Source organism: Impatiens glandulifera, chromosome 1, assembly GCF_907164915.1.
Source record: "Impatiens glandulifera chromosome 1, dImpGla2.1, whole genome shotgun sequence".
Lineage (NCBI taxonomy): Eukaryota > Viridiplantae > Streptophyta > Magnoliopsida > Ericales > Balsaminaceae > Impatiens > Impatiens glandulifera.
This window is the reverse complement of record NC_061862.1, coordinates 60,535,137-60,549,738: the sequence shown is the minus strand read 5'-3', so window position 1 is coordinate 60,549,738 and position 14,602 is coordinate 60,535,137. Positions and strand designations below refer to the sequence as shown.

The following is a 14,602-nucleotide window of genomic DNA, read 5'->3' as shown; positions in this document are numbered from 1 at the left end:
TGGGTGGTGCTTCTGTGTTTAGCAAACTGGATCTCAAGAGTGGATACCATCAGATTCGTATTCGCATGGGTGATGAGTGGAAGACTGCCTTTAAGACTCGTGAGGGCTTATATGAGTGGCTGGTTATGTCGTTTGGTCTGTCGAATGCTCCTAGCACCTTTATGCGTGTGATGAACCAGGCTCTTCGCCCTTTCATTGGGAAGTTTGTAGTCGTTTACTTCGACGACATCTTGATTTACAGTGACAGCGAGGTAGCACACCTCTCCCATCTTCGTGAGGTGTTATCTGTTCTCCGGCGTGACAAGTTCTATGCTGCTTCCTCGAAGTGCACATTTCTTACTGATTCTACCCAGTTCCTCGGTTATGTGGTGTCTCGGGAGGGCCTGAAAGTGGACCCGAGTAAGGTACTGGCTGTCAATCAGTGGCCCCGCCCCTCTTCGATCACGGAAGTTCGCAGTTTTCATGGCTTGGCTTCCTTCTATCGGCGTTTTATTCCTCACTTCAGTAGTGTTACGGCTCCTATCACTGATTGTATGAAGGGGGTTAAGTTCTTCTGGACGGATGATGCCGAGGCTGCCTTTGTTGAGATCAAGCACCGACTCACTTCAGCCCCTATTTTGGTTCTTCCTGATTTTTCCCAGCCATTTGAACTACATTGTGATGCTTCGAAATTGGGTATTGGGGCTGTACTTAGCCAATCTGGGCGTCCTGTTGCTTATTTTAGTGAGAAACTGTCTAGCGCTAAACTTCGTTTCAGTACCTATGATATTGAGTTCTATGCTATTGTCCAGGCAGTCAAACACTAGCGTCATTATTTATTTCAGCGGGAGTTTGTCTTATATACGGATCATGATTCCCTCAAGCATCTTGGTGGTCAGGACAAGATTTCTCATCGTCATGCTTCGTGGGTCTCTTATTTACAGCAGTTTACTTTTGTGATTAAACACAAGGCTGGTGTGTCTAATCGCGTGGCTGATGCTTTGAGTCGTCGTCATGGGCTGTTGGCGGAGATGCGTGTCCATGTACCCGGCTTTGATTCGTTTGTGGACCTTTATCGTGATGATCCTTTCTTTTCTCAGGTCCTCATTCGCATCCAACAGGGAGATTCGAGGGACTTTGTCTTGGAGGATGGGTTCCTTTTCCGCGGTGTGCAGCTGTGCATTCCAGATTGCAGCCTGCGTTTGAGGATGATTCAGGAACTCCACAAAGAAGGCCATGTTGGGCGTGATCGTACCTTCCAGCTTCTTGCAGCTTCTTATTTCTGGCCTTCGATGCGCAAAGAGGTGGGGCGTTTTGTTGCTCGTTGTCGTGTTTGTCAGTTGGCTAAGGGCGCTTCGACTAATGCCGGGTTATACTTGCCTCTGCCTATTCCCACTCAACCATGGTCTGATGTCAGTATGGATTTTGTCCTTGGGCTGCCACGTACCCAACGTGGTTCTGATTCGATTTTTGTGGTGGTTGACCGATTCTCGAAGATGGTTCATTTCATTCCCTGCAAGAAAACCTCTGATGCTGTGGCTGTTGCACAGCTTTATTTCAGGGATGTGTATCGCCTTCATGGACTTCCTGCCTCCATAGTTTCTGATCGGGACACTCGCTTTGTGAGTCACTTTTGGAGGAGTCTTTGGCGTTTGGTTAATACTCAGCTGAATTTTAGCAGTGCCTATCACCCGCAAACTGATGGCCAAACTGAAGTTGTTAATAGGTCTTTGGGGAACCTTCTGCGCAGTTTAATTGGGGATCATCCTAAGGCTTGGGATCTGAAGCTGCCTCAGGCCGAGTTTGCTCACAATCATGCTGTTAATCGCTCCACTGGTTTCAGTCCTTTCCATGTGATTTACGGGCTGTCTCCGCGTGCTCCTCTTGATTTGTTAGCGCTGCCCAGCAAGGTGCGTCCTCATTCCACTGCTGCGGATTTTGTTGGTCAGTTGGCTCAGGTTCATCAGACCACTCATGACCGCTTGGTTGCTGCTACTGCCAAGTACAAGGAGAAGGCTGATTCGAGAAGGCGTGCTGTTGATTTTGAAGTTGGTGACTTTGTGTGGGCTATTCTGACTAAGGATCGTTTTCCAGCTCATGAATATAGCAAGCTTGCTGCTAAGAAGATTGGTCCTGTTGAGATTGTGGAGAAGATCAACCCCAATGCTTATCGTTTACGCCTTCCCAGCCATGTGCGTACCTCTGATGTGTTCAATGTGAAGCATCTTGTTCCTTTTGTGGGTGAGTCTTCTTCTGATGAGGATGATGCGGTTCCAGATTCGAGGACGAATCTTTTCTACCCTGGGGGGAATGATGCGGTGCGAGTCGAAGAGGCGTTTATGCGAAAGTTGCAGCATCCGAAAATATCTCGCAAGTGTCAGATTTCGACGATTGCCTAGTGTTTTTCGGGCGAAAACGTTTAGGGGCTCAAAATCGCATTTTTTATTAGTTTCGGGTGTTTTTTGCAATTTATTAAAAGTTGTTTATTTCTTTTGCAAGCTAGGGTTTGAGTATTTAAAAGGATCTTAAAACACTTTGTTAGGGGAAGATTATTAATCAGAAAACGAGGTTTCCTCAATATCTATCAACGTTCGGTATTCGTAAGAATCAACGAATCTTGATAAAGGTTCATCCTAGCCACGCACGCTGCATCACAATCCCTTGTGGAAGCTGGAGGGTATGATAACATGTCTTTCGATTAGAGAACATGTAGAAATAACATTATAGAAGAACAAAAGTTGACATCAAGGAGTGGGGATGCTGAAACACTCACTAATTATTTCTTAAGAATGTAATCCAGGATCTCTAACTTTTTCTACTTGATTGATTTGGACGAGAAATCCCGAACTAAAAATGTGTTTTGGGCAGATGAAAGATGTAGGGATGCCTGTGAGTATTTCTTTGATGTTATCACTTTCAATACAACATATTTGACAAATTGCTATGACATGCCCTTTACTCTATTTTTCAGGGTCAGTCATTATGGTCAATCCATTTTATTTGGATGTGGATTATTGTTAAGTAAAGATTCATAGTTTTTCACAACTTGGTTGGAATGTATGTTTGATCGACCTCTAAATGTCATCATCACAAACTAATGTCGACCCATGACAATTGCAGTTTATAAGGTATTTCTTAAAGCTCATCATCGTTTTTGTTTGTGACATATCATGAAGAAACTTCCTACAAAATTTCAAAGTCATGCTGAATACAAACTAATAAAGAAAAATGCTAAAAAATATTGTATACAACTCCCTTACTAATGAACAATGCTAAGACGATTGGATGAAACTATTAGATGATTATTAGCTAAAAGATAATGACTAGTTGCATTCTTTATTTTTGGAAAGATCTAAAGGGATACCTGCTTATGTGAAATAATAGTTTTGGGTAGAGATGTGCACATCTCAAAGGAGTGAAAGTATGAACGCCTTTTTTGATGACTACGTGCAGTCCAAAACATCTCTAAAACAATTCGTCGAGCAATATGATATAGTTTTATTGAGAAATATTGAGAAAGAAAAGAAATTAGATTTTCAATCGTTTAATTTTATCATACCAACTGTAAGTGTTTATGCCTTTGAAAGATAATTTTAAATCTTTTACACTGAACATATATTTAAGTTGTTTCAATAAGGAATTAGAGAGATGTTGTTCTACGATATCTCAGTATTTGAAGAGGTAATGACAACTTTAGTATTTGAAGATGAGGAACACATTTTGTGAGTTAATGAAGAAATTTAAGAGATATTTCTTATAAAGTGCACTATATCGAACTGGACTGCAATGTTAAATCTCAATGTCGAATGTTTGAGTTTAAAAGTATTTTGTGTAGACATAACATGACTGTGTTAAAAAAAAATAAGGGTGAATGAGTTACCAATGTGTTATATCATAGACCGACGACGTAAAAATATTAAGCGTTGGTATCAAACTATCACCAATATTTACGATTCAGATATGTCTTTGGAAGAAAAAATTTTTACAACAGTCTAACCCCATTAATGCAAGAGGTTCAACACCTTAGAACAAAATATAAAGAAATTGTTCTTTTTTGCTCAACGACATAAAAGACATCAAAGAATATTTTATGTTTATAGAACATAATCATGGGAATAAAGGCATTGAAGCTTATCTAGACAAAGACACATAAGCATCTCTAGACAAAGACACAAAAGTATCTCCCACCATTAACGGCACAAAAACATAGTTATGTTAATTTTGTAACTTGCAAAATATTGTAACTTGATTATTAACATAGTTAATTTTGTAACTTGTAAACATGTTGTAACTTAATTATTAACATAGTTAATTATGTTAATTTTGTGTAACTAAGAAAATTATTAACATATTTGAACAATTGTTCGAGACATAAACGTTCCGAAAATGTGCATATTCAGGACATTTAAGTGTTCATATTCGGGAGAAAACGTCTTGAAAATGTTCATATTTAGGAGAAAATGTCTTGAAAAAAATTATTTGGTATAAATTCAATCATAAACTCTAATCCTCAAATTATTTATCTCTCAACTATCTCTTGTGAAAATCTTCTTCCAACCCCAAACCCTAGTTCATGGTATATTTTTTAATCTAATTATACAAAACATTTATTTTATTTGCGAAAATCTTCTTCTAACCCAAAACTCAAAGCATTGAAAAAATTGCACGTTGAGCCCAAAATGTATCGATATCTTAGTTGAAAACCTATTTTTAAGATTTCATTTCGAAGTAGATGCAAGTTCGGTAACGTTGTAATGGAATTTGATGTGAGAATCTCTCTCGTGTGAACTAGACTGCATTAACTTTTTGAGAAAAAAACTTGATGATTATGATATTTTTGTTGGGAGCTAGTACAAATGTGCAAATGTTCACACAAATATTGGGATCTAGTGCAAATATTTAGGTAGTTGGTGAGAATGTGCATATTCGGGAGAAAATGTCCCAAACATTCATATTTTCGGGAGATTTCCTCCTTAAAATGTGAAAGTTCGGGACATAAACGTCTTCAAAATGTGTATATTTGGGACGATTTCTCTCGAAAATATTCATGTTTGGAACGTTTATGTCCCGAATATAAACACTTTCGTGACATAAATGTCCCGAATTTAAACATTTTTAGGACATAAACGTCCCGAATATGAACACTTTTAGGATATAAACGTCCCGAAAAAATATGACAAAAGATGTGCAATTGAACTTGTTATTTTCTCGAAAATGTGCAAGTTCGGGAGAAAAACGTCCCGAAAATATGCAAGTTCAAGACATAAACGTCTCAAAAGTATTATATTTGAGAGAAAACGTCCCGAAAATTTTAAATTTTATAATAATTTTAAATTTATTATTTTATAATAATATGAAATTTTAATATAATGTATATAATATTAAAATGATAATTTTATTATAGACAAATTTATGTTTAAAAATATAATAAATGGAGTACTGCAATTCTTCAAAAAATTATAAAAATAAATTTCCAATGAGTCTTTGTAAGTCATGATTTTCGATTGTATTGTGATCCCTATCTATAATGAATCCTTGAAAAAGGGTTTTGAAATTTTGGATACATGTTAGATTACAGCAAATTTTACGGATAAAATTTGATAACTTTTCTTTTATTTGAGGTCATATAAATTTGGCTTTCAGTGGCAAACAAAATAAAACAGAAGAGGAGGAAGAAAGCATTGACAAAGAAGATACCAACTACACGCGGTTTCCTCCCAAGTCATCTCTGAAACTTCTCCTTCTTCAAGGGAAGCTGCAGAGATCATCATCATCTATCCCTCTCTCTCTCTCTCTCTCGCCGTGGACGGACGAGAATTGGAGGTGAAAGATGGGATGCTGTAGCAGCAAGAGCGCCGATTCCAAGGCGAGTCGCCTGGCTCGTTGGCGCGCCACCGGCATCGTTGCCTTACGCGACTCGAAATTGAAGGTATTCTCTCCATTATACTACTTTCCCACACTTATTTTACATTCTTTTTTCATTATGTTTGTGAAAACCCTGCCGGGTTCGTTTTCTAGAAAATTATAAAAATTCTTCTGATAATTCTAGAGCTCAGAAAATATAATGAACTAGGAGTTTGTTTATATTTTGGTTCATTTCTTTTTGTCCTAGAGTCTTTTAATTTGGCTGATCAATCTTTGTCTCTTGGACAGGCATTTCCTGATGAAGTTTTTGACATGGATAGGTCTGTAAGGACTCTTGATTTCACACATAATAGAATAGGTATGTTAATAATTACATATAAATATTCAATCTTTCTACTACATGTATAAAGAGGTGATATCATTTGTCTTGTTGTTGGTCCTTTCTCACAGTATGCACCATGAACATGACTTGCTAATTTTGTTCTCTTTCTTTTTCCCCTCCATTCAATGGATGTGGTAGGGTTTTGTTTTTTGTTATTTGTGTGGTGTTTGTCGGTTTGAGGGGGGGATGTAAAGTGCGGAGTCTTGATGACTAGTTCATTATTTCCATCTAACTCATTCATCACTTAGCTTATCATACTGACTTTTGTCCATAACTGCTTATGTGATTTCTACTAACTATTTGGCTCTTGCAGCCGACGTTCCCATTGAGATAAACAAATTTGTTAACATGCAACGTCTGGTAAGAATTTTTGATGATTTTATGTCTGATATTTTATTAGTTCCCAAGTTTAATCATTTTCAGCATTATCACCCCATTTTTTTTGTATCTTCTAATTGATTGGAGTTTTTCTTGTTCACAATAAAATCTGGTAGAGAATGATATTTCTGCAGAAAAACTAGAGAAATCGTCATGCGAGAGGCTTCCTTCTATTGATATTCATTCTTATGATTTGCTAGAAGCTTTTAAACATGAATAGCTCATTGTCTTTATCATCTAACATTTGTGCTAAATTACTCTCTAAACATTGCAACTTCTCATGTTCAACACTGTCTTGGTTACATTTAGCAAAGGAACTACAATGATATATTGCGGGGATATGTATGTATTAGATATACAATTTTGGCTAATCGTATTAGACAAAAAATAGTTCTAAAATTATTAACTCTTATTATTACGTATAGGTATGAATACAACGTTTTCTTTCCCCTCGTTGATCCTTGAAACCATGCTTTACTCAATACACTAGACCACTAAACCACAAGAGGATTAGTTAGTAGAATACAACCTTTGAGTCGGGAACCTTTGATCATATTAATTGGGATCCACAATTTGTTGCTGCTTTAAATTTAGAAAAAGTATACGTCTCCCTTTTCATATATCCCTATGTTTTTTCTTACTTTTACAAGAGGTTATGACTAACTGTACCGAACTATTACAGTAACCTGAAACTCACGATCTAATTTGATTATAGCCATTGATGACATTTAAGTTAATGTTGCTAACTGAATCCAATGTATGGAAGTTCATATATTTAATGAGTTAATAGGTTTGAATTCCTAACAGGCAAAGTCATCCATTTCAGATTCTGGCGGAGAATGTTATTGAGCGCCTCCCAATTAACATGGGGAAGATTCAGGCTTTAAAAATCATGATACTTGATCGGAATCGCATTACTACCTTGCCGGATGAATGTAATTTTTCCTTGCTAACTTAAAATGTTGTATTTCTTAACATGATCAATCAACAGTTTTAGCTTTTTGTAGTTCTCTCTTATTGTACTTGTATTGAAGTTAGAGGAAGATTCTTGTGCAAGATCATTAGAAGCATGTTCTCATGGGATCTATATTCCTGTTTACAGTTGGTCAGCTGGTCAGGCTTGAACGTCTGTCCATATCAGAGAACTTATTGGTACAGCTACCTGAGACTATAGGGAGCTTGCGTAATGTGAGTAACTAACTATATGATCCTAATAATAAGAGTGGAATGTTGCATACGTGTAAGCTACTTATCTATTCATTTGCAAATGTAAAGAACAAGCAAACTATGATAAATGGTTGCAGCATTTTCATAATCTATCTTTTTAGTTTGGTGCAGGAATTATGAGTTCTTCTTTCCTTTTTCCTCCACGTTTGATTTTTGGAAGTTAAATGTTTTAGAAAAAATGGGAATTTAGTTTTTTTATGAGTAAAATAGTATTGAATTAAGAAAGCCTTGGCATCAAAGAAAAGAGGAGTATAAAACCTTGGTCCGGCCCACCCATGATAGTTAAAGGGGAAAGAGTTTGGACTTGAGAGGTTGAGGTCTCAAGTTCAATTCCAACTGAATGCACCTTGTTTGATTAAAGTGGGTCATGGCGTGAGATGTTGTACTAACCTCCTCTAGGGAATAACCATAGTCTTAAGAAAAAACCCTGGTCAGGGCAACCAAGGTTAATCGCCTTCAATTCTAGTTTGACTTTTCCCTGACCATGATTCTTCTTACTCCTTGACTTCTTCTGTATGAGGTTTCTTTCCACTTAATTGGGTGGTTATTGATATAAGATTTCTTCGCTGAAGATATGGTCTTTCTTATTTAGTTCAATAATATAACAGCTGAACAAAATCAAGCCTCTAAGAAGTTATATTTAGAAGAAGTGCATGAATCTTGTCAAGAAAGGATTTTGCGTCTTTCTCTAAAGAGTTATGTCTGCTAAGGGGAGTGGCTAGCATTCCTAAGTTCATTACGAGTCTTTATGATCAGTTTAGGAACTTGTTAAATTTTATTGAACATATTACATTTTCTGTAAGATGAAGTTGCATAACCTGATGAGGATCTTTTACAATGCAGCTGACACTGCTAAATGTGTCAAATAACAAGTTAAAGAATTTTCCTGAATCAATTGGAAGTTGCTTTTCTCTTGAAGAAATACAAGCAAATGGTACCTTCCTATGTACTTCTAATTCATTGTGACTTTTATCATTTATGAACTTCATATCTGATTATTATTATATGCAGAATTCTTAAATAGCAAAGATTGAAATTTTCAACTTTACAGAAAGATGTTTGGAAATTCTGGTGCCTTTATTTATTTATGTGTTCCACAAATAGAAGATTTTATACATGTTCAATTATTTGACTTTCAAATGTTAGGGGATTTCAGTCATACAAACTTTCCTAGTAAGTCAAAAACTAAAAGAGAGTTGGCAAATGATAATTTTGTGTTTCAACTGTGCATATTTTACTCAATCATCATCCCTCCACTCCATCTCTTGGATTGATCAAACTTGTAGATTGTAACTTTTCTTGGATTGATCATACTAGTAATTTGTAACTTTTCGGGGTTTATAGAAAGAGGCGATACTAATAAATGACTGAAGCCCTTAGATAAGAAAACCATTGAGAACTTCTAGGAACAAATCTGAACTCCATTCATTATTCATGCATTGATATGCTTCAACAACTCCTCCATTTATAGGTATAGAGGTTAGTCACTTATTCTAACAAACTTACAACTCTATAACAACTTGGGGGTAATACTAACTTACATAATAACTCCAAGGGCCTTTTTACTATTTTGCCATAACTACTAACCTAACCTACTAATATGCACCATATATCTACTTCATTTTTCTAGCCTTGGACACTGAATGCTTTGATGGCAGAATTATGGTTAAAGACCTGAAAATGGAGGTTGAATTTGGTAGTTTTCTACTGTTCCTTTGGGTTCTATACTGTTCTGGCTTGATGTCATACAATCATAAGATTAGTAGATTTGGAAACAATGTGTAGAGTTTGAGCTCTTGAAAGGGAAATAGTGATTCAATATGAATGTTTGATTTACATTAAGGTTGTGAAGTATTTAAAGTACATTGAGTACAATAAAAACAATACAATACAATGACTTCAAGCAATACATTGAGTGCAAGTTGTTGAGGAGAACTGCCTAAGAGGACTGGAGTTGGAGTTGGCCCATTTGCCCCAACCACTCTAAAATAAAGAGATTTTCCAAACATGGTCTGGGCTGGACACGGTCTGAGTGGGGTTTAGGTGTTAATATTTTAAGTTGTTTATGTGCTCATATGCATTTTAATGTTTACATATTTGAAACTTTTGTGTTAGATAGAAACGGATAAAAAGCTGCTTCCAGATCATGCCAATAGCACAAGGTTGAATAAGATAAGAAAATAGGTGTATCAGGCTCCACATAACTGGACTAAGTGCAACAAACAAAGTAAACTGACATAAGGAATAACTCAACCTGTTTTGTAGAATAGTACGGAGGTCTTAATGATTTTGTCAGGATTGTTGATATTTAACTGATGGGCACCTCTAAGGACAACTTTTGTCATTGAATTTTATAGACCGAATAAACTTTACCAAACTCTTTTTTGTTTATTTGAAAAAGGGTCATCTTGTATTAAATAAATGGAGTTATGAATGCGAGTGCAATCAATTTACAGGAATGAAAATAAATGAAAAGACACTAACAAATACAAGTGTGCTAGATTCTTATCAAATCTAACAAGTCTTCAACCCATGAAGTAGGGGGGTTGTGGTCTAATCTTATTCCAGAAAGGGAACATGAGGTTTGCTGGACCTATATTCCACAAAAGTATCTTATCAAGAGTTCATTAAATAGAGGCCTGTGGCTAACTCAAGTTTGATCAAAAGAGTCTTTAGTCAAGAAAATAGAATGTTGAGTGTCCTCACGTCTGCCACTTTTTTTATTTGGTTCAATCAGGGTGATAATGCAACAAAATGCTTTATTGTATAATTTATTACCTCATATTTCTGAAGGACAAAACCATGGCATGACACTTTAATCAGGTATCATTTGATGATTCATGAAGTTTGATTAATGTGGTCAGTCTGGTGACATAGCTTAGATTTCCTGTTAGTCTTTTTTATGCTTCCATGATTTCTTTTTCCTGCATTGTCATCTCATTTCAATGATGTCTGTTTCTCCCCATCTTCTCTTTTGTCAGAAAATGCTATTGAGGACATTCCTTCTTCAATATGCAACCTTGTCCATTTAAAGTCACTTTGCTTAGATCAGAACAAGTTGAAACAGGTATTTTGTACTGTAAGGACCTTCCTTCTTTCAATTTACATATTTGAAGATTTGCCACTATTCTTCTGTTACTTTTTTTTATTCTTTTCATATGTTCTCAGATATCATGTCTCATACTTGCTCCCGCTTTATTTTATTTCCTATACTTCAAATGAGGATCTTGAGGTTATTTGGAAACTGGGTATTTTGTTACAATCACGATATAATTGGAAACCGTCATTAAAATTGAAAGTGATTGGTACAAAAATTGTTTTCTCATCATGAACGAGATTATAGTTTGATTTTTTAGCTTCATTTGGCATGGAAATTATTTTAAGGATCATGACCCGAATTGTAAAATGTGATAACAAATAGGCTCTTTGTATTACCTTTTTCATGAAGAGAACATAATGACTTCTCTCAGGGCAACTTGGTCCATAATTTCCTCCATTATTTTCTATGATGGTTAAGGGTGAGCAAACAGATAAACCCAACCCATATTACCCAACCCAAATTTAATTTATTCAACCCGTAATTCAACCCATATTATTCACTAATATGGGTTGGGTATGGGTTGAGTCATGTATGGATTGGGTAACCTAAACTATTTTTTTTGTTTATGTTTTGATTAACACGTATTTGACTCGTTTATCGTTTAACATGTTTTTAATTAGTCTAACACGTTTTTGCTTGTTTATCGCATTTTTTTACACATTAATATGTTTTTAGCCCGTTTAACAAATATTTGACTCATTTTTGTTCTATTTAATATTTTTTTGAGTTATTTAACACGTTTTTAATTCGTTTAACATATTTGTAATCCGTTTAATAAGTATTTGACCCATTTAACCTCGATTAATACATTTTTACATGTTTAATATTTTTTTTAATCCGTTTAACACATTTTTTATTCATTCAACTTGATCACATTTCACTTTCTTAATATTTTTTTATCTCAAAATTAAGTATATAAATTAAAAAATTAATATTGTATTAGTGAAAAATAGGGGAGAGAGATGAGAACTGATGTAGTTAATACTGAAGCATTGGAGCGGAAGAAAACCTGAAGTAGAGCGTGTTTGAATTTTAATTAAAGTTATTTTATTTGGGTAATTTAGGTAACCCTAACCCAACCCAAATTTAACCCAAACCAAATTATCTTACCCAAATTTATATTTTTGGTTAGGGTTAGGGTTTGGGTCAACCCAATATATGCTCACCCCTAATGATGAAAGTCTTTTCACTCCAGCAGTGAATTAGATGAAGGAGCTATTAAGAAAACTACTCATACAAAATTTGAGAGTAGAAATGGATTTAATCAACACCCTGGTGCTACATAATTCTGACTTCTTCTACCTTAAAGCAAACCCCATCTTTGTATCCTCTACAGACAATAATTTATTATTATTACATCAATCAGATAGGAGGCTAGTAGCTTCATGTGTGTGGCTGGAAATCTGAGAATAGATACTAGTATAACTAATAAAGAGAAGGAAGCTGATTTTGGTGCTCCTCAATTATCACATACACTCCATCTTTCTATCTTTTTGGATATCAATGACTAATTTAAACTTTGTTTTTTACATTTATTTCTATACTTGAATTCTTTAAATCTCTTCATCTCTCAATACTCATTCCAGTTTTTTTTTAATTTTTGGCTAAGTTAGTATACAAATGCTTAAGTTGTCAACTGTATTGTAGATTGCAGAATGTATTGTATTGATAAAGAAAAAAATTTGAGAACAAGCTAGGTAACCTCTAGGGTTCAAACGAACATCTAAAACCGAAACAACATGCATCGTAGCTCCGCAATCACCACAGAAAACCCAAACCATTCCGCCCTCATCCCAGAAGTAGAATATCACCAAAAACAATGACCATCCCAACAAGAAAAATGCACATCTCAACCCCCTCCCACGGAAACAGGCCATCTACTTCCATCTTGTCATTTGAATTTTCTCCTTTCACTCTTTATCACATTTAGAATCAAGACTCATATAAGTTTATAAAGATATTTACTTAACTGAATTTTATTTTAACACTGTTCCTAACCTAACATTCTTTGATCTATAACTAAACACTGATCATTGTTGTATTTGTTATACACTAGAGAAAAAAATGTTTAATTAGAATGAAAGGAAGAATAATTATTATAAGTTGAAGAAAAGGTCAGAGAGTGATAAGTATAAAGGATATTTTAGCCAGTTATCTCTTCTATCTAGAGGTGAGAATCCCCTCCTTCAAAGGAATTCCCTGATAATGAAGCAGATACGCAAACCAAAACTAATTCTAAGGGCTTGTTTGTTTTTACATTTGAGTGCAGTTTAAACCACTCATTTAAAAATATCACTTCTTATTGAGATGTCCTTTTGGTCTTAGTTGGATTTATCTGAAGTTCACATTCAAAGAGATGTCATTTTAAACTTCTATATTTCTTATTTTATGTACAAAGAAGCTTATTTGTCTTCAAGTGTAATGGAATAAATGTAACAACTTAAATGTGTTACTTTTGTTTTGAAAATGTAAAAGTATTATTTACATGCCCAAAAGCATCCAGATGCAAAAACACAGAAATCTAACTATTGATCCTCCTGTTGACGACATTAAAAACTTACCAATGCTTAAATCTGTCACTTATGTTTAGTTCTGTGACCTTCCCTTTTGCAGATACCTGATAATCTGTTGACAGACTGCAAAGCTCTCCAGAACATTTCCCTCCACAATAATCCAATATCTATGGATCAGTTTCAGCTGGTGAGTATTAAAACTATCACAAATTTAGGCTTCTCACATATTTTTTCAACATCATATAATTATTACTTGAAAACTCCAAACATCCCTAAAGAAAATGCTAAGAGTATTTGTATGCATATTTCAGATGGAAGGATTCCAAGAATTTGAAACCCGAAGAAAAAAGAAGTTCGATAAACAAATAGATGCTAATGTGATGATCAGTTCTAAAGGCCTTGATGAGGGTGTTGATTTATAACATTGTGATCTGGTACTATTTCAAACACATGCTGATGTGTCAACTGGGTTTCTATATATGTCAATTCAACAGGATTAACACAATATCATTTATTTCATAACTATATATGCTTTCGAGCTTGTATATGCCAACCATGTCTCTTGTAAGTTAAATTTCCATTTCTTGCTCTACATGAGATGGAAATATTACTGTTTCAAATTCCTGTATATAGGAATTCCAAGCTTCAATCAATTGCTTTCATTACTATTATTTATTTATATTAATGTTGTGAATTTACTTTCTTATCTCTCACACTCATGCAGACACGGTTGAGTGCATCATTTCCATTATCTTTAATTAGCTCCCTTTTACACGAGTTTTCATTTACTATTGATTTTTGGTCATATATATATATAATTAGCTAATTTAAACAAATAAATTATTAAAGTCTCTAAACTATATAAAAAAAACTATTTAGCCACTTGTACAATATACCGTTTTAATAGTGTTAAATATATATAATTAATTTTTTTCTCTCTTTTAACTTATTCTTAATTGTAATTTATTTATTTATTCTAATATTTAATACTTTTTTACAAAAGTGATTTCTAATACTTTCATTAAATTTGTCACAAAATAGGTAATGATATATTCATTATTTTTTTTTTAGTAAAATAAACTTTTGCACTATCTTCATTCATAAGGCGTTCTTTCAAAGATTCTATCATAGTTTCTTTGAAAATAAAAAAATCTTGAG

At 34.7% G+C, this 14,602-nt stretch overlaps 1 protein-coding gene across 1 annotated transcript; it reads left to right on the top strand.

The window, feature by feature from the left end:
- The first annotated feature begins 5,633 nt into the window (after nucleotides 1–5,633).
- On the top strand, nucleotides 5,634–14,120 carry LOC124915884 (plant intracellular Ras-group-related LRR protein 7). Its single transcript, XM_047456634.1, has 9 exons — nucleotides 5,634–5,908; nucleotides 6,133–6,202; nucleotides 6,540–6,586; nucleotides 7,431–7,539; nucleotides 7,707–7,792; nucleotides 8,675–8,765; nucleotides 10,813–10,898; nucleotides 13,545–13,631; nucleotides 13,756–14,120. The coding sequence occupies exons 1-9, from the start codon at nucleotides 5,810–5,812 to the stop codon at nucleotides 13,864–13,866; spliced, it is 786 nt and encodes a 261-aa protein (XP_047312590.1). The 5' UTR covers nucleotides 5,634–5,809; the 3' UTR covers nucleotides 13,867–14,120.
- The last annotated feature ends 482 nt before the right edge of the window (nucleotides 14,121–14,602 follow it).

Coding starts and splice junctions, on each gene's coding strand:
- LOC124915884 (XM_047456634.1), top strand. CDS start 5,810: ATGGGATGCTGTAGCAGCAAGAGCGCCGATTCCAAGGCGAGTCGCCTG. Junction 5,909..6,132: donor TACGCGACTCGAAATTGAAG/GTATTCTCTCCA, acceptor TCTCTTGGACAG/GCATTTCCTGATGAAGTTTT. Junction 6,203..6,539: donor TTTCACACATAATAGAATAG/GTATGTTAATAA, acceptor TGGCTCTTGCAG/CCGACGTTCCCATTGAGATA.